Source organism: Helianthus annuus, chromosome 1 (genome assembly GCF_002127325.2).
Source record: "Helianthus annuus cultivar XRQ/B chromosome 1, HanXRQr2.0-SUNRISE, whole genome shotgun sequence".
Classification (NCBI taxonomy): Eukaryota; Viridiplantae; Streptophyta; class Magnoliopsida; order Asterales; family Asteraceae; genus Helianthus; species Helianthus annuus.
Genome location: NC_035433.2, coordinates 137,056,684 through 137,076,650, shown reverse-complemented (window position 1 = coordinate 137,076,650; position 19,967 = coordinate 137,056,684). Strand labels below are relative to the sequence as shown.

Below are 19,967 nucleotides of genomic sequence, written 5' to 3'. Positions count from 1 at the left end.
GGATTTTTTAAGGCACTTTCTTTGTTATGTAAGTTCTTAATGAGCAGTTTTTAATAGGTATTCGCAAATAGTGTTTAATTACACAAACACTCATTGTGGTGAGTGCCGCGAAGCGCGAGTGCTTTTTATTTATATACACACTTGTATATGATTTTTTTAAATCGCTTTAAGGTTTAAATTATGTTCTATCCCCGTATTGACGACCCCGCTGCAATGCGCGGGTTCCCCACTAGTTACTATTAACATGTAGATGTTCTTTTTCTTAAACATTATGTTGATTTTGTGATGTATATTGTCTGATTTGTATCCTTTCGTATCTAGGGTTTCATCATCTTCGAGCATATATCTTTCTAGCTAATCTAATGGCATCATTACCAAGGTACGAAATTAGTGTTTATCTAAATTGTTTTTACTTGATATCCATCTATCATTCTAACATGTTTTATTGTATTTGTGTTTTTTGATTTTGATATGTTTCGTGTCTAGGTTTTTACGTCTTGGAGCACAAATCTTTGATTCTGTTCTAATGGCTTCATCACCAAGGTATAAGATCTATTAGTGAATGATTTTTCGTGTTAATGTTGTTTTTTGCTTAAGGATTTGATATTGTGATTGATCATCGGATTATGATTGTTGTGTTTGTAATTTGTTGTTAGGCTAGATAAATTTGTGAAAATTTAGAAGTGTTTGGTTGTTTTTTATTTGAGTTAGTTGCCCGGATAGTCCCTGTGGTTTACCATTTTTTCACCTTTAGTCCTTACCTTTTTCAAAATTACATTTATGCTCCTTGTGGTTTGATCGTTTGTTACTCGGATAGTCCCTAGACTGGATGACTGCTAGTTTTTCCAGTTAAGTCAATGTAAAATGACAAAATTACCCTTCCTATAAAAAAACAATAATTAAAACATCAAAATAAAGTTAATTAATACTTTAAAATTTTAGTGGGCCCACCTTTTAACTCCCACAGACCATCCCTTCCCTCTCTTTCTTCTCCGGCTACACCCAAATTCTGGTCATCTCCATCACAATTTTCCGGTGACCACCGCACCACCGCCATTAGTCCATCTCTCTCTCTCTCTCTCTCTCTCTCTCTATCAGACACATCTCTCACTACTTTAAAAAGCCACCTACCAGCAACCCTCTCCCTTTCTTTCTGTCTTTCTTCCCCTTTTTACGATCATCTTCCCCAACTCGCTGGTGATAAGATTCCAGCCACTACATAAAATAAAATACTACAAATCCAAAAAAACAAACCCCTTTCCCATCTTCTATGCTTCGCATGTCTTGTCCAAAATGAAATTAGATTAAATTGGATGGTTCAAAGGAACTTCATATTTATTGGAACTAGATAATTTGATATCTTTCAATTTTAAAGATGCTGAAAATCGGAAAAAAATAGATACAGAGCTATACTCAGATCTAGTTATTTATGTTTTATATCCAAATTTTCTAGGATCAAACTGCAATAACCCTTCAACAAATCTTCTTATGATGTAACGATTCATTACAGTAGTAAATCATGAATCTGTGCACAATAAACCTTCAAAAATCTCGTTCTCCCGAACAGAACCAGAGTCGACGGCGAGGCAGCGCACGACATCAACAACCAAAACCCAACTCGGTCAAAACAAAACATAGAGAACGAAATTGCAAGAAAAAGTTTTGTAACATTTTCCTAGAATTCTATAAGTATCAGCAAGCTTATTTCATCAACACAAGAATTACGTATCTTTATGGTTCGAGAGAGAGAACGAAAGAGATAGAGAGTTTGGTGCGACCATAATGATTTCACATGTGTGACCGACTATGAGGTGAGACAAATTTGTCGGTTGAGGAATCGGTGGTGGTAGGTTTTATTTCTTTGTCGGAGTTCATATATAAATGATCAGAGCTTAATAATGGTTCTTATTCCATAGTGGATTAGTGGCACTTGGTGTTGAAGATGGACTGAATAAGAGGTGGTGTGGGTTAGGGAGGAAGATGAAGTTAAAGTGGGTCTATAAACTTATGTGTTTACTTTTCACTTATAGTCCCCACCTTAGAGTATGGGTATTTAGGTCATTTCACACTCACTTAACTGAGAAAACTAACCCTCATCCACGCTAGGGACTATCCGAGTAACAAACGATCAAACCACAAGGAGCATACATGTAATTTTGAAAAGGTGGGGACTAAAAAAAATGGTAAACCACAGGGACTATCCGGGCAATTAACTCTTTTTTATTTCATTATATTGTCGAATCTTTACTCCACCTTTCTATTGTTTTGTTTGAAGATTGATTGAATATCATATGTGTTCTTGGAGTTTAATGGTTTGATCCTTGATGTTTGACAATTGAATTTTGGATCATGATAACGGTTCGGTGCTATCCATCCGTTTGTTACAAAATTATTATTGTTAATTTCTATTTCCTTATTTAGAGGATAGATAATAACCTGATTTTAAATTCAAAAATTTGATTTGCAGGATAATATGGAAGTAACGATTTGGAGTTAATAACATTAAATAGATTTTCTTCTTAGATGGGTTCAATGTACCTAGACATGTTAGTGGTTTAAAATTAAAAATTTTATATATAATTATGATTAAATTCTTCCAACATATTGTAGTAATTTTAAATTTAAATTATATTTAACTTATTTTTAAATAAAGTTACATGAAATAGAAGTTGTCTACATTCATTTTTTATAATTGCTAATTATCCTAATTTTTAATAACCTTTAATCAACAATTATTGGCTTCTATATAACTAATTAGATTCAAATTATTCAACAATCATATTAAAAACATTTATTGATTGTTACCATATATGCTTTAAATCATTAAAATAATAGATATGGAATTGACTTTTGAACTTTCAGTGTATTTTAGATGATTATGTCCCTCAAGATGCTAGCATTGGTATGTTTTCTAATATCGTTTTAATTATTGGAAGTCTGTTTTAAGAATATATTAATATTCTTAAAAAAACATCAAAAAATGTGTTTTTAATATTTTTGGCTGATAATTTACTTATTTAGAGGATAAATAATAACTTGATTTAAAATTCAAAATTTTGATTTGGAGGATATTGTGGAAGTAAACGATTTGGGGTTAATAACATTAATTGGATTTTTTTAGGTGGGTTCAATGTACCTAGACATGTTATTGGTTTAAAATTTAAAAATTTATATATAATTTTGATTAAATTCTTCCAACATATTATAGTAATTTTAAATTTAAATTATATCTAACTTATTTTTAAATAAAGTTACCTAAAATAGAAGTTGACTACATTCATTTTTTATAATTGTTAATTATCCTAATTTTTAATAACCTCTAATCAACAATTATTGGTTTCTATATAACTAACTAGATTCAAATCTTCAACAATCATATTAAAAACATTTATTGGTTGTTACCATATATGCTTTAAAACATTAAAATAATAGATACAGAATTGACTTTTGAACTTTCAGTGTATTTTAGATGATTATGTCCCTCAAGATGCTAGCACTGGTATGTTTTCTAATATCATTTTAATTATTAGAAGTCTATTTTAACAATATATTAATATTATTAAAAAAACGACAAAAAATGTGTTTTCAGTATTTTTGGCTGATAATTTCCTTATTTAGAGGATAGATAATAACTTGATTTTAAATTCAAAAATTTGATTTGGAGGATAATATAGAAGTAAACGATTTGGAGTTAATAACATTAATTGGATTTTCTTTTTAGTTTGGTTAAATGTACCTAGACATGTTATTGGTTTAAAATTTAAAAATTTATATATAATTTTGATTTAATTCTTCCAACGTATTATAGTAATTTTAAATTTAAATTATATTTGACTTATTTTTAAATAAAGTTACCTAAAATAGAAGTTGACTATATTCATTTTTTATAATTGCTAATTATCCTAATTTTTATAATTGCGTCTCCCAAGGTACTCCTTTTGGTGTTCCGTCAAGACATGGGAACTCGAACACCACCCAACCGCAACAAAACTTTAAGCTTCAAGACATGGACCCGAACATGTTATCGTACGCTGCTTACTTGAGTGGCTTTACTCCTTACATGCCACCCACTTTCGGCTTTGCCCAACCCGACGGCTCGCAACCATCCCAACAACAACCCAAACCCGAGGTTGATATCGTGCCGGAGACGTAACCCGAACCGGAGCGAGAGACATCGTAACGCGGTAAAAGGTCGCATAAAAAGATGGAACCGAACCAACCTCGTCGTATGCATACTTACGTTTTTTTGGACGAAGGACGAGGAATACACGTTGGTTCGGTCGTGGGTCAATGTTTTGGAGGACCCCGATGTTGGTAAGTTTTATTTTTTTTTACTTTTTTTCCCTACATTTATTTTATTTTATTTTAACGTACAACCAATTTTTTTGTATTTTTAGCAAACTTTCAAACCGGTCCCGAATTTTGGAATAGGATTTGTGAACTTTTTTATAGCACGTGAGGAAAGGGTGAACATCGTGACAAGGATTCCATCTCTAGCAAATGAACCGACATCAACAACAAGTGTCACGCCTTCCAAAAAGTTTATCAATGTAACTACGATAATCGGCCGAGCGGAGAAGGTGATGTCGGGGTTTTAACGAAGGCTATGGAAGAGTACGAGAAGACGAAAGGCGTGTTCACGTACTATAAATGTTGGGAGCTACTAAGAAAAAGTCCAAAGTGGGCTGGCGTACCAACCATGACGTCAAGTAGTAGACGTAAAGCGAAACGGTCGAAAACGTCATCTTATGTTGACCCTGAAACACCAATTTCCGATGTCCACAACGTCGATCTAAATGTTGTTGTGGACGATGACGAGGAAGTTGAAGAGTTGGCCCGACCGCTCGGTAGAAAAAAAGATAAGCGAACCGGGAAAAAACCGATGGAGTCGTCTTCCGATCTCGAGTTGAAGGAAGATTTCGAGGAGATGAACCGTCGTCTCCAAGACATTCGCGACCTCGGCCACAAACGTTGGGAGACTATGAAAGAACGAGTCGCCGAAAAAAATAGTTTAACGAGATGCAAGCGGCGAGGCAAACGGAAAAGGACATAGAGTTTTTGTCCAAACCGATCGACCACCTCCAAGGCGACGCGTTGATCGTTGCGCAAATGCACCGCCAAAAACTCTGGGAAAAATACGGGCTTTAGATCATCATCTTTTTTTAACGTTATCGTTTTTTTTAAGTTTAATCGGTTTTTATTTATTTTTTATTTATAGTATTGTAATTTTTTTTAATTTAATAACGTATTTTAAGTTTTTAATTTAAAAAATAAATAATTGTGTAATGATTGGATGAGGCGTTATTGAGCATTATTCCTACTACGCCAGTTTTGCAAAAACACCCAATAATGCCCCCATGCTAACTGGACTGTCACATGACAGAAAACACCCCAGGATAAGGGCATTATTCAACAAACGACTACGCATGGTCTAAGTATAAAAGCAAAGCTAATATTAGGTAAACACAATGACATGTATGATCACTTTTTTTTATATATAAAGTGGATATAAAAGCTATTGTTAACTCTAGATGAGTAACAAGTGTAATTTAAGTGAAATTAAGAGATATTTATAACTAACATATCATGAGATATTTTATAACTAATATCAAGTGTTGTGTTTTACGCTTGAGAAAAATACCTTTTTATGCTTTTTATGAGATATTTTATTACTAATGAAATTATGAGATGTTATGTAACTAATATCAAGTGTTGTGTTTCCCGTTCGAGAAACACCTTTTTTATATTTTTACTAAAAATATCATAAAATTCAAACATCATTTGAGAATATGATAGATATAATAATGTTCAAAAGTCTCAAAACTTAATTTCCAAAACCAAAAAAACCTATAAAAAAGACAATAAATGTTCAGATTTTTTCGGGTTTCAGGGTTTTTTAGGCCAGGTTGTTTGGGTTTTGGCTAGGAAAAGGTGACTCGATAACCCACCCATATGAGTTTCAGGTTGGTCAAGTTCAGGGTTTTCAGTTGAATTTTCGTTTCGCTTTCGAGTAAAAATGGATGGCCCTAATTATAAGCCATGTGAATTTATATCCCAAAGTCAACATATCAATTTTTGTAAACATTCTTCATTCAAAATTAGATATTTATTTGACATCAAAGTAAATTAATTAGGTGAAATCAAAAGTCTTGTTGATTTAGATATGGTTTTGAAAAGGGTTGGGTGATGACATGAAACCTATCACTCCTACAAAGTTTTTTCGGTGGATAAGAATAAGTCCTAACTTCATTGTAAACTAATAAGATTTTTTTTCAGATTAAATAACTAATAAAGTAACTCTTAATAGCTCCAGTCGTCACCACCAGGGGAGGAGCTTAGTGGAAACCGGGGTGCAAATCAAGATCCTAGCTAAATTTTTGTACCTGAAAACATGTAGAAAAATGGGTCAACTACGAGAGTTGGTAAGATACATAAGTTTTTAAACATGATAAGATAAAAACAAGTTTAAGAGCTCACGTATACGATTCATAACAACATAGCTATATAATACATAATGTAAATGTCACACCTGATCGATATAATAATGATGTGGCTCAACCCCCATGGTTTCCCAAAGATATGATGTGTCAGTTTCTGATCTATAGGCCCGTAATCGTACTACGGATCGATATTGATATTGATATATAATGAATGATGAAATGTGCTATGTCTTCATAGTTTAAAGTAATATGCATATACGAAAAGTATTTGTTTTGTTTGAATTGTAAGAAAAGATAATTTGTACGATTACATGTTTGCATGCCAAAGATAAAAGTAGAAAAAAGGGGCTATGAACCCATCTTGAGTTGTTGATTTCTTAGAGAATGTGCAACACTTAAATGAAAAATTGGCATCCAACATCTTGCACTCAAATGCATGATTATTAGCAAAGCATGAGATGGAAATAATATTATTTGTACGATTACATGTTTCCATGCCAATGAAACCCCCCCTACCCCCACCCACCCACTCGATAGTAGTTTCATATCAAGCCTTGGACATAAGGCACATAACACACAGCAATTGAGACAAATGCTGATTAGTGCATGTACCCCTCTTGTCTTTCGGCTATCAACACCACCACATGATGCGTGATTAACCACCCCCCTCTTTTAATGTTTTCACGAAATCAGTAATATATCATTAAAATTAGTGCACTTTCACTTTTGCCGCTCAAACGCCCACACATATATACATATTTTATGCGCATACCGCAAGCGGTGCATATATAAAGTGTTTTAATTAAATAAATTAAAATGGATAAACACGATGTTTTAATGACTAAATAAGGATACATATAATATTTCGAATTTGGTTTGGATATATATATGATAACTGGAAGTTTTTAGAGGTATATATGAACTTCTCCGGTTCTCCTAATATATATACTTTGAGGACTAAGTGCCGGATCTATTTGTCAAGTTTTTATAGATTCAGAGGCTTAGTAATTGCAAAAAACTTTCATGACTTTTTATTTATCGAAATCTTCTAATATATAAGGTTTTTTCTAGCATTTGTTTAATCAAAATGAATGTTTTTAAGAACATTTTTTTATAATAGCAGAAAATTTATTAATTAAAATAACCTGCTACTATAAATATCAAAAACTTTTGAGTGTAGGTAGGTGTAAAGTGAAATTTCTGGAGATTTGAACAAAATCCTAAACCAGTGAATGTGTGATCTAGGCTGGAAAGAGTGGTGTTTTGTATATCTGTGATTTGTAAATAACTAGTAAGAGTCCCCGCGTGTTGCGTCGGGAATTCAGTCGACATCGGTTTGATTCCTTACGATACTGATACGGTACCAAACACTCGGTATAGCAATAGAAAGAGTCATTGTATACCCAAAAGGATGCCGATACGTGTTTTACATCGATCAAAATTGTAAAAACGAGTATCACTAACACTTCACATTGTATTGATACCGATACTAATGTTGTTCGGACGAAATCGCCATGATACCGATATTGTTGAGACGGTATTAGTTTGGTTGGTCACGGTTTATGTACCATACTCACACTCGCTATAACTTACCATCCCAAAAACACTTTGTTGTGAATAAAACTTCATTTTCAATGAGATATATATATAACTAAAAATAAGCACGTCGCAACCTGTGTATCAGTAATGGTTCTAATAGTACCGACACGAACATCGATATTGTTTAGTCGAAATCCACGTGGTATCGATACTCTTGGTAAGGTATCAGTTTCGTTCGTCACGGTACCGGTACCGGTACAATACTAACACTTGCAATAGCTTACCATATAAAAGAGATACTCTATTGCGTATACTACTTCGTTTTCAATGAAAGTTGTGCAAAAAACCATAAAAACGAATACATTGTCAAAAAATAACATTTCTAATTACAACTTAATTCAGAATTTTAAATATAAGTATAAATAGGTTAAATGGAGTATGAGAAATAATAAAAGAACTTTAAGAAGGGTTAATATATGTATATAATATAACCTTATAGAACGAATTATTTATTTAAGTTGACACAAAAACACACAAAAAATGGGAAAAATTGTCTAACTAGCAGGAATCGAACACAAAAGCTTAGTTTTATACAGGAATGGAACACAAAAAGCATTTTTATCAAAATATTATTATAGCTAATGTATAAATATTATTATAGCTAGTGTAAATTTCAAAATTCAATTGGAAAAAATAAAAAGCATTTTTATCAAAATATTATTACAGCTAATGCACAAAATGTTTAACTTTAAAAGCATTTTGAGGATTTGAAATTTGAATATATCAATAATATAAGTAAAAAATTAAAAGCATTTTTATCAAAATATTATTATAGCTAATTTACAAATTTATGGCTTTAAAAACATTTTGAGAATATAAAATTTGAATATATTAGTAATATAATTACTGTACATCTCCTTTGTAATTGTAATATATAAGGATATATAGGGTGGAGATACAATATGAAGTTTATTTGGCTAGGAAGGCTAGGAAGTGATCTTGACCATCCATTAAGTTAATCAAGGGCTAAGATTAAATCAGGGAAATTGAAAGGAAGAAAAGAGGCGCGTGAGTTTGTTCAAGGGCATTCTAGTCAATCCAAGCCAATAGTTTCTCTCTCCTCCAATTCCCCCCATTTTTTTAAACGTTAATAACTCTTTCATACGACATTATTTTTTTATAAAAATTGCACAAAAAAACGAACGTTTTTAATCTTTAAAACGAGTATACTATTGCTATATTTAAAAAAAATTAAACCCAGTTGTGTAAAACGCAATAGAAAAACCATCAGTTACGTAAAACGCAATGAAAAAAAAAACCTAAAAATGACATTTTTCTAAAACGCAATGCACCAAAAACACAAAGAAATGACTTATTTGTAAAACGAATGGCCAGAAAACACAAAGAAATGTCTTATTTCTAAAACGCAATGGACTGAAAACACATAAAGAAGTGTTTTAACTAAAACGCAATGCACAAAAAACACAAAGAAATGTCTTATTTGTAAAACGCAATGGCCAGAAAACACAAAGAAATGTTTTATTTGTAAAACGCAATGGCCAGAAAACACTTAAAAATGTCTCATTTCTAAAACGCAATGACCTAAAAAAACAAAAGAAAGTGTTCTCTGTAAAACGCAATGGACTGAAAACACCTAAAAATGTGTTTTACCTAAAACGCAATGACTAAAAACACTTCAAAAATGTGTTTTACCTAAAACGCAATGACTAAAGATACTTAAAAATGTGTTTTTTCTAAAACGAATAGCCAGAAAACACATAAAACTCTCTTATTTCTAAAACGCAATGGACACATAAAACTGTTTGTGAACTGGTTTTGAATTGTCTGTAAACTGTCTGAATTGTCTACGAATTACTATCTTCGAATTGGCTCTGCCCCTTGGACCCCGCTACCAGGGGCTGCCGCCCCCGGACCCCCGTCAAGATCGTAAAACGCAATGACTAAATAAAAACCCAGATCGTGAAAATGAAATTAAAGAATTTCTTACATGGATCGAAGCCGGTTTCTTCATCAATTGACGAAATTTGAATGATAGAAACACTTATCAGCGATTGAATCGAACAAATCGAGTGATTATCTTCAAAATTACCAGAAAAAACGAGATTTTGAATGAAATTAAACTGGGTTTTCTTCGAAAAAAGCTGAAGAACACGTTGATCGGGTGGTTGAATCATTGATTGATGACGAAAATCACACTATAATGTAGTGATTATTGAGATAGTAAGTGAAGAAAAGGTTGGAGATGGTGGGTTTTGAAAATGGTGCGTTTTGAAGTAACTGGGGAGAAGAAGGAAGAAGAAATGATGAGATTGACTAAAATATCTTTTCTCTTTATTTTAAAATTTGCCACATGTCATAATCCTATGGCTTTCTATCCTTCCTAGACAAAATTAACTTTCTATTTGATCTTTTCCCAGGATATATAATGTAAGGATATATAATATAATTGTGGGTGTTTTTTGGTGGGGGGGATTTTTTTTAATAAAAAGTTATTGTTTTGACTTTTTAATTATAGATTAAGTTATGGTTTGTTGAAATGTCTTAAATATTTAATGCTTTTACTTAATCTACTATATATATTTTTATCCCTTCTGGATTGTTTTGACTTTTAAATTATAGTTAAGTTGAAGTTATTAGAAAAGTCTTAAAATTCTTAATGCTTTAATTTAATCTAGTCAATATCCAGATTGAATTATCGGATTTAATTTTTTATTTAATGTTATAAACTTTTGTTACTTCACTTTTTTTTTTTTTTTTTTTTTTTTGAAAGGTGAACTCCATTAGAAAGGCGGGCCTGACCAAAAACGCAGAGCCACACCAAAAACAGTTGCATTTTGGTATTTAGTTACATTTTAATCTTGACCAGTTTAGATTTTTTTTTTGAAAGTTACCTTTATTCACAGAAAACCAAACAGCAGCAGTGCTGCAACCCAATACACAGAACATAAACAGCAGCAGCCAAATACATGATACTGAATTTGGTACTAATTAAAAGAAATTTAATGTTATATTATATTATAGCTTTTGTTTACTTTCTTTGAAGAATAGGATTATCTTTCATTCTTTCAATGCATAACATATCTATGAACATATAATTTGTCTTACAAATCCGATGCTGAAAACAATCCGAGGGTCATCAGTCTACTCGAGTTGGTAAAGGAGACATGTTGGGTAACAGATTGAAACAAACAAAATTAATTCCTTCCTTTATAATCATATAATGTGTCTTACAAAAATTCCGTTGAATAAAATATACTCTAATTTTTTCAATAAATGAATCGAATCTATTACATCTCTTCTAAGTGACCACTTGATCAAGTTTTACACCAAGACATTTAAGGGTTTCTTCTTAAAGAGTCTAGAATTTGGAAACCGAGCCTGAGTAGCAGGAGTAACAGTGGGAGAAGAGAAGCAAACGACAATAGCAGTGAGATTATCAGCGGAATGAAGGCGTGCAGCTTGAGCAATGAGCTCTTTAGCACAGCGTTGAGGATCATTATGCTGCCTTAACTGACACCGAACAAGAGCCACTGCTTCTTGGTTTGACATGACATCCCATATCCCATCACATGCAATGATCATGAACTCATCATTATCGGTCAACACCATTTGTCTCACATCTGGTTCAGCAATCACCAACTTCTCCTTCTTCATGTGCCAGTCTCCAAGCGCACGCGTCACACTCAGTTGACCATTCAGGTACCCGTCTTCATCGAAGTAACCACCTAACCGCTCACATCTTTCCTTTTCTTGTAAACAAGTCGACCCCCTGTGGTCGTCAGTCATCTGTGTTGCAGACCCGTTCCTACATAGGACCGCACGAGAATCGCCAGCATTGGCTATTATTATATGTCTTCCCATGATCAAAACAGTTAAAGCTGTCGTTCCACAATAATCGCTCACACTGCATTCGTCCGCTAAGGCTAAGTCAGCCTGTAAAAACGCTTTGTTATGAGACTCTTCCACTTGTTTTAAGAACAAAACATCTGCATCTGAAGCACCAGTTGGTGCTGCTTGTGGTAGATCCGAATCCTCAAAGAATAACCTCATGGCATGTTCTTTAACATAAGATGCTGCCTCCGACCCATTATGACCATCAAATAAAGCATAGAAGGAACTCGCGAGACCCCACTTGTAAGCATCGCCCAGATGCTTTGACAGATCATCGATCATGATATGCTGGTCTTCGTTTGATCTGCGTGGTCCAATGTCCGTATGACTTCCTGACCTGATGTTCGTTGGACTCAAACTCCTTGCGGTAGACTCCACAACAGTATTACTCTTGATATTCACAGAGCAGCTTACAGCCTGAACAACAGAGAACAATATGTCAGTAAATAAATATGTCAGTAAATAAATAAAACCTTAAAAAACAATTACAAAATATACCACTCTCATCTTTTATGTTGATCCAACTATTAAATCAAGCAGCACAGATCATATAAAAACATATATAGTTTTTGCAAAAAATCACTAAATCAACAGACTTAACCATCATAAACAGACATCAGATTTTTAAAAAACGTCACATGCAGGGTTTATAATTTTTCAAGATTAAGGTCGGAGGAAGCTGAAACGTGGAAACAACCAAAAGGATAAAAATATTATAAGCGGTTTAGTTAGTTAACGAAGAAGGCGGTGAAACTTTTGGTTGTATATACTTAATACTAAATAAAGCCTATTTATCCATACATAGATCAACGCCTGCGAAGGTTTCGCCTCACACCTCGCACCTCGACTCCAGACCAAAACGACTCTAGGGAGGAACAGAGCGAACATACAAACTAAGATTCTATTTCTTTTTTTTTCATTGTAAACTAAATCTTTTTAATTCTCGTGGTTATCTGGTCTAATACAGATGATAAATATTGACAACTAATCACAGAATCACAGAAAATTTCAAGATCTCAATTTGTTTTGCAACACAGGCATCATCAATCAATCAATCAATCTTCAATTATAAAAAACAAGCATATAAACCCTAAACAACCAGCAATTCACACAAACACACAAATCAAAACTAATAAAAACCATAAAACCCTAACAAGCACAGAACAATAACAAATTACGAAACAGTAAACTAAAATTAACGAAAGAATTACCAAATTCTCAGAGATCGAGATCGAAACCGATGCGGATTCCGGTGAAACGGCGGCGAGTTTTAAAAGACCTAAATTGAATTGATCGCACATCATATCTGCTGCTCCAGCAATCATCTTGAGATCTTGTATTATGAAAATCGAACGAATTTAGGGTTTTGTGTATGCGTAAAGTAACAAAAAGGTTGAAGAAATTGGGGGTAATTTTGAAGCGAATTTTGATTTTGAAGAAATTAGGGTTTGCTGTGTGGGTGTGCTGTATATATAGTGGGCGGTGGGTCTAAAGTCAATCAACTGAAATACACGCGGATTTTTTCATTGTGTGGCCCATAATAATCCAAAATATCAGCATATATTTTAAAAATATTGATAAAGGTATTAATTTTATTATTAATAAATAAAATAATAAGATTAGTTGATAGATAACAAACACATTGAAAACGTTCTTTAAAATATTGAAAAACTTTTAATTTTTTCAAGAATAAGGTCAGGGACAAAATTATTTAAATGATCAAACCAATAAGTCGAATAAGATTTAATTTTACTTGAATTTGAGTTATTTTAATACTTTTTATTTTCTGTTGAGTTATTAATATGTTATCTTTTAGATTAGATTTGGCCAAAAGTGTCTAAAAATATGTTCATAAGATGAGATATTTAGACAACAAAAATATCTATGTAAAAAAAGTAGGATGTTTTTTAGACGCTATAACCATAACAAAAGAAAAAGAAAAAAGTGGGACGGATTAACGATTTAAATCCTGCTTTAAGGGCATGTTTAATATATAGCTAATTTTGTTAAATAGTTGTAAGAATCGTGTAATTATACTTGTATATAACGAGAGCTCAGAGCTAGAATGAGAGTGTAGATCATTATATAATCGTGGTATTTTATTTAAAAAAATGTATAAGTATGTGAGTGGTATATTTAATTATTTATAATTGTAAGTTGATATTTAGATATAAAAGCAAACAAAACTAATATTAGGTAAACACAATGACAATATGACATGTATGATCACTTTTTTTAAAGTGGATTATAAAAGCTACCATTAACTCTTGATAAGTAACAAGTGTAATCTAAGTGAAATTATGAGATATTTCATAACTAATGAAACTATGAGATATTTTACAACTAATTAATATCAAGTTTTGTGTTTTCTTTTAGAATATACCTTTTATGCTTTTTGTTGAATTTCTTTCAAGAAGCTAAAAAGGCTCTTCAAATGAGATTTTATATTCGATAAAGTTTACCTGCTTAAATAATTTTATTTAAAAAATAAAAAAAAAACTAAAGAAGCTAATATATATAGAAACCATATGAATTTATATCCCAAAGTCAACATTATCAATTTTTATAAACTTTCTTCATTCAAAATTAAATGTTTATTAGACATTAAAGTAATTTAATTAGGTGAAATTAAAAGTTACGTTGATTAAGATATGGTTTTGAAAAGGGATGGATGATGACATGAAGCCCATTACACCTACAAAGTTTTTTCGGTGGATATGAATAAGTCCTAACTTCTTGATTATAAAAATATACTTTTACTCCTACACAGTAATAATAAGATTTTTTTTTAGATTAAACATATAATATAATTACTAAAGTTTATTATAGCTTCTATATACAATATCTATTATTAAGTTTCCGAAATGAATCTTGGAAAATCGGCCTAAGAAAAGAAGACGAGGTGAAAGAAAGCAGAATGATTTGAATTGTCTAGGGAGATCAAATATTAACTAGCTAACTCGATGGAACGTCGAGGCTAGCCAGCTTTGAAGTAAGAGGAATTAGGTAAGAAGCAAGGACTGATTGTACAGTGAAAGCTAAGCGACAAAGAGCAGGAAGAGGTTGAGGAATAAGTAAGAAAGCAGCAAATCCTTACTCGAGGAGAGGGAGAGATAGTTTTCGATCGAAGACCACAAACTTTAGGAATGGGGTCGGTGAATGTCAAGGTTAACTCGTGAAAGCAGCTCGTTCTAGGGAAAATCTGTTGCCCAAAGGTCTACTGCGATAAAACTCGGTTGAGATCGAATTCAAACTAGAGCCATATGGTCTCAAACCCAAATCTTCCCCTATAATGTTAATTAAGTTATACATAAAATGTTTGTAAATATTTAATTCATACACTAATAAGGTTTTTGTTTTATTTTCCTAACCCAATCTCCTTCATAACGAAAGTTGTTAAATGCTTCAATTTATAAGTTGTATACAAATCACATGTTAGAAAATTAAATTTAATACAAGATGTTGACCTTCAAACGAATTATAACAAAAACTTATTTAGAATAATAACTTTTCTTTTATTAGGAGAAATACTTTTTGGAAAAGCATAATAATATTTTTTTTATAGGTGAAAATAAATTTTTGGAAAAGCATAATAACATTAAAAATATTTATTTTTATAGGTGAAAATAAATTATAAGATTGTTATATTGCCACGTAGTTACAACAAACTAAATTGATTACACATGTGCATCATGTACAACTAAAGCTACATCCTATAACACATAACTTAAAAGTTGAAACTCTAAAATAACCGTACGTGTAATAATGTAATCCACATATTATATTGAGACAATAATACAAGTAGTATATGCTATTGTATAATCTTACCTGTTTTATTTGTATAGAATGATTTTTGTAAAGCTATATGCTTTTGAAAACTTCTTCCCATGTCTTATCATTCAGTGGATTCATATTTTCCCTTTTAAGATTCTAAAGAGTCCTTAATATTTGAGTTTATATATTTCTAATATGGCTTAGGCTATGTAATATGTTTGCTTACACATTATATATTCTTCATTATATATCAAGAAACAATTTAGTGAGAAAGTTATTAGGCCTGAGGGTGTGGAGGCGCCATCACGGCTACCTCACCTCCCATAGCGCCTGGAGGGCGCCACCACCCACACCGCCGTCTTCAAGGAGGGGCGCCATTGAAGGGGGCTTCACCATGGTAATGAGGAAGAAGCATGTGTTCAGGTGGGGCCCACCTGATTTCATCTAATCAAATCTTTTTTTTTAATTTTGTTTAATATGGGGCTTTATCCCACATCCCACACCCTGCAAGTTAAGGGACGGCGTGATAAAGCCCCCTGGCTTATGTGGATCCTACGTGGTGCTGACGTGTCCTGATAAAGCCCCTAGGGGCTCCATCTCACACCCCATAGCCTTAATGATGGTAGATTAACATTGGGAATTTTAATAAAAAAAAAAATTCAATTATAACTACAACACAATTCACAACCTTAACCTTGTAAAGAGTATATTAGTTCAATTAATGGGTTGTGTTTCTAATCATTCTCCCAAACGATCAATTAACAAAACTCAAGTATATTAGACACTATGCAATGCGTAACCAAAAATCACCTAATGATGACTGATGTTTTGCAAACGCTCAAAAGTAATTCTAAGAATACATAATCCTTGTATCACAAGAGTTTTAGACATTGCATTTGAAAGCCAAAGAAATCAAGAGCTTTTGTGCTTATCATTTCTCTTTTTAAAAAACACATAGAGTTTGAGAAATAGAATGTCTCAATATGAAGTCTAGTGTTTCACAGTATTTTCGTAACCAGACCGTTTATTAAACCGGTCGCCTTATCAATTCACTATTCAAATCGGATGCAAGAATCAGATAACGTCATAGTTAATTTAAAAATATTTATATATTATATAAAATTTAAACACTATATGAAGTTGAACAACTATGTTGTTATGTTAGTTATATTTAAAAAAGAAAAGAAAAGAATTGTTTTCCTAAAAGAAAAATTCAAAAGATAAACTAATATAGACATTAAAAAAAGTGATTAAAGAGCCACAAAACCATCTTCTAAGATATATTAGACATTTTTAGCTTGAATCTTACGAAAAAAAAAAGAAGATTAAACCCGGTTTGGCCTACGTTCAGCTCGTTTCAAAGCAGTCGAAATGAGTTGGACCATGCCTGTTCACGGTCCTGCCATTCTAACACTGTTATGTAAAACTGGATTTTTTTTTTTTAAATATGAAATGTGTGGACACAATTGGTCACAAAATTTATTTTCTATATAATACAATTCTGCAAAACTTTCTTACCTTGAGAGGAATGTGTGGACAATATTGGTGTCACATAAATTGTATTATTCGAACTTCGTTTTCTTGTATCTCATCACATCTTTGTTCTTTGACACGTGTTTCCCATTTACACAACTATGAATTTCTTTCTAATAATTACAATCATCACACTCATTTTTTTTTTTTTTTTAAATATAAGGGTGTAAAAGCATCACATCCACTCCATTATCTTTAACCCTATAATTTAACAAAAAATCACTACTTTTTAAAATTTACTTCCCATTTTAAAAAACCCTCCACATCCTATCCTTTATATTTATCTCTATATTCTTTTTTTATTATTTTTTTCTCTTTCTTTCATTTACAATCTTAACTACCCACTATTTTGACTCATCTGAAATCTCCGTCGAAATTGCATATTAACGTAACACAGCTATACCCGCACCTAAAAACGAGCCAAGCCAGTACACCCAGTGGCTATTCCATGTCAAGTGAACCACAGCTGGGCCAAAGGACACTGTAGGGTTCTTGGATGCACCATCAAATGCATGTTTCTTTCGTTTTTTTTTTTTTTGAACTCTGTAATACGTGATTAACATTTTCCACTAAAAGCTCTAACCTAATTTTCTGTACTCACCACCAACATTGACATTTTTTATTACTCCGTTGTAAACTAAACAAGAAAAAAAAGAAAGTTATGACTATTTTTAAAATCGTCAACTGAGCAATCCAATACAAGACACTCCTCAAAAGCGAAATGTGGCCACCAACAAACAAGCCGAATGTCACAGTTGGGTTCACATGACCCCATGATATGTTAGCACCAACCGAAACCGCAACAAATAGTGCAAAAGCATGTGCTATGCTGAAATAAGTCCCGCCGGGGTCGCTGCTCGACCATCAGTCATCTTGGCTGCAAAAAAAAAAACACAAACTAAACTTTAGTTTGACCCATTTACCTTTTTCCTTTTTTGTTAAAATCTTTAACCCCAACTCATTCTGCCTATTAGAGAACAAACATGACGATGAAATTGTGTACAATTGAGTAAAAAATGACATCTGTAATGTAAAACAAAAATGTAGTGTAGTCAACTAACCTGAGGAACCCAGGCTCTAAGCGTCTTGTCCCACTTGTACACAGTCCCATCATCATCAATGAACTCCTCCTCACCATCTGGCGGAGATGAAGGTCTCCCGTCATCGGCAGCAACCTCGTTGTTTATAACCTCCGCCTCTGCGCTTTTCACCCCGGTTTGGCCAAAAAACTGCAGTTTTCAGCAAAAAACGCAGGTTTTTTTCTATGAAAAACATCAAAAAAAGATTGAGAGATGAACGAGAACGAAAGAAACCAATTGACCAATTCAAAAGCCAGTTCATGGGTCACATGCAAACAGTAGCCGCACCCATATCAGTATCACCTTCATAGTGACATTTAAAATGTAGTAATTGAAATTCAAAAATGTCATTACAGAATCTGGTGAATGCAAATGAAAAATTGAATGTCAGTGGAAGTTTGCATATGAAAGGCTTAATACACTACAAAGAAATGTAAAATATGAGATTATATCAAATATACTTTTGGATTTCACATATTTGATTTAGTTAACTGCAAGGAAATGAATGAATTTGACATAACAATAGAAATGCATTCATTGATAATATCCTAAATAGAGCTACACTAATCCACCTAATCTAGCTAGAAATTCAACCAAGGTAGAAATTCAGTTGATGATATCTCAACCAGAGAAACACTAAATCAATAAGTGATTTAACTAACACACATATATAAAACTTAACAACAGACTTAACAATTTGCAACTTAATTCAAAAGGAGCTTAAGTAATTCAGGTGAGTTCTATTTCAAAGTTTTGATGTAGGGCATGTTTGGCTTAACTTATTTCTGACTTATTAAAAGTCCTTTTCCCTCAAAATAAGTAAGAATTTCTTACTTCTTGACTTCTTGTCTCACAACAACAGAAAATCCAAACACTAAAATAAGTCCTTTTACCCACCAATAAGTCAAAAGTCAGAAAAATAAGGAACCCCAAACACCCCCGTAATAAACTGCAAGCAAATGACTAATCACAAACAGTTATATTTAACCTAACTATAAATTCAAGCGATAATATCCTAAATAGAGCTATACTTAATCTAGCTAGAAATTCAACCTGATTATAAATTCAGTTGATAATATCTCTCTCAAACTGAGAAACACTAAATCAACAAGAGATGGACCAAATCGTTATGAGCTAAACTGGTTTCAACCCATCCCAAACCACTTCATGAATAAAGACTTAAAACTTAAAATCCAAAAAAAATGAACAAAAAAAGCTTACATATAGCAGAGGGATGGAGATGTGAAGGATGAATCGGTTGATACTTGCTGATAGCAAAATCCTTTTCAAATCGGAACCCTAGTTTCCAATAGAAGCCTATGTTTACAAATCGGAACCCTCAACGTTTACAAATCCAAACATGTGAAGTGGGAATTTGTTAATTTTGTTGCTGGTAGTTGATGTGTGGAAGGAGAGGGGCGGGAGAAGATAGGAAGAGGTGGTGGTTGGAAATGAAGAGTGTACAGTAGCTTTTTATGTATAAAAAATTACTGTAGCCTTTTTTTAATATTTAAGGTTAGAGTATAGATATAGTGGATGGAGTAGTTTTTTAGAAGGTTTTTTTATATTTTAAAGATAGGGGTTAATTTAATGGAGTGGATGGGAATGCTCTAAGGGGCACCTTCGGTGAGTGGATTCGGTGACCTCATTCACATAAGGGGAACACCGCCGCCATCACTTAGGTGAGTGG

The 19,967-nt window shown here is 32.7% G+C and overlaps 1 protein-coding gene and 2 long non-coding RNA genes across 3 annotated transcripts; 1 reads left to right on the top strand and 2 right to left on the bottom strand.

Annotated features, from left to right (window-relative positions):
• The first annotated feature begins 3,420 nt into the window (after positions 1-3,420).
• Positions 3,421-5,185, top strand: LOC118480396. Its single transcript, XR_004862426.1, has 3 exons — positions 3,421-3,499; positions 3,930-4,314; positions 4,398-5,185. It is a non-coding gene; the product is annotated as an uncharacterized LOC118480396 (long non-coding RNA).
• Positions 5,186-11,179: 5,994 nt separating this feature from the next.
• On the bottom strand, positions 11,180-13,366 carry LOC110879956 (probable protein phosphatase 2C 47). Its single transcript, XM_022128507.2, has 2 exons — positions 13,103-13,366; positions 11,180-12,308 (listed from the first exon to the last, which is right to left on the bottom strand). The coding sequence occupies exons 1-2, from the start codon at positions 13,214-13,216 to the stop codon at positions 11,322-11,324; spliced, it is 1,101 nt and encodes a 366-aa protein (XP_021984199.1). The 5' UTR covers positions 13,217-13,366; the 3' UTR covers positions 11,180-11,321.
• Positions 13,367-17,880: 4,514 nt separating this feature from the next.
• On the bottom strand, positions 17,881-19,756 carry LOC110880010. Its single transcript, XR_002559154.2, has 3 exons — positions 19,499-19,756; positions 18,260-18,427; positions 17,881-18,075 (listed from the first exon to the last, which is right to left on the bottom strand). It is a non-coding gene; the product is annotated as an uncharacterized LOC110880010 (long non-coding RNA).
• Between the last annotated feature and the right edge of the window lie 211 nt (positions 19,757-19,967).

Excerpts from the sequence above, each read along its gene's own strand:
- LOC110879956 (XM_022128507.2), bottom strand. The coding sequence starts at position 13,216 with ATGATTGCTGGAGCAGCAGATATGATGTGCGATCAATTCAATTTAGGT. Across the intron at positions 12,309-13,102 it reads TCTCGATCTCTGAGAATTTG|GCTGTAAGCTGCTCTGTGAA; the intron begins GTAATTCTTTCG and ends TCTGTTGTTCAG.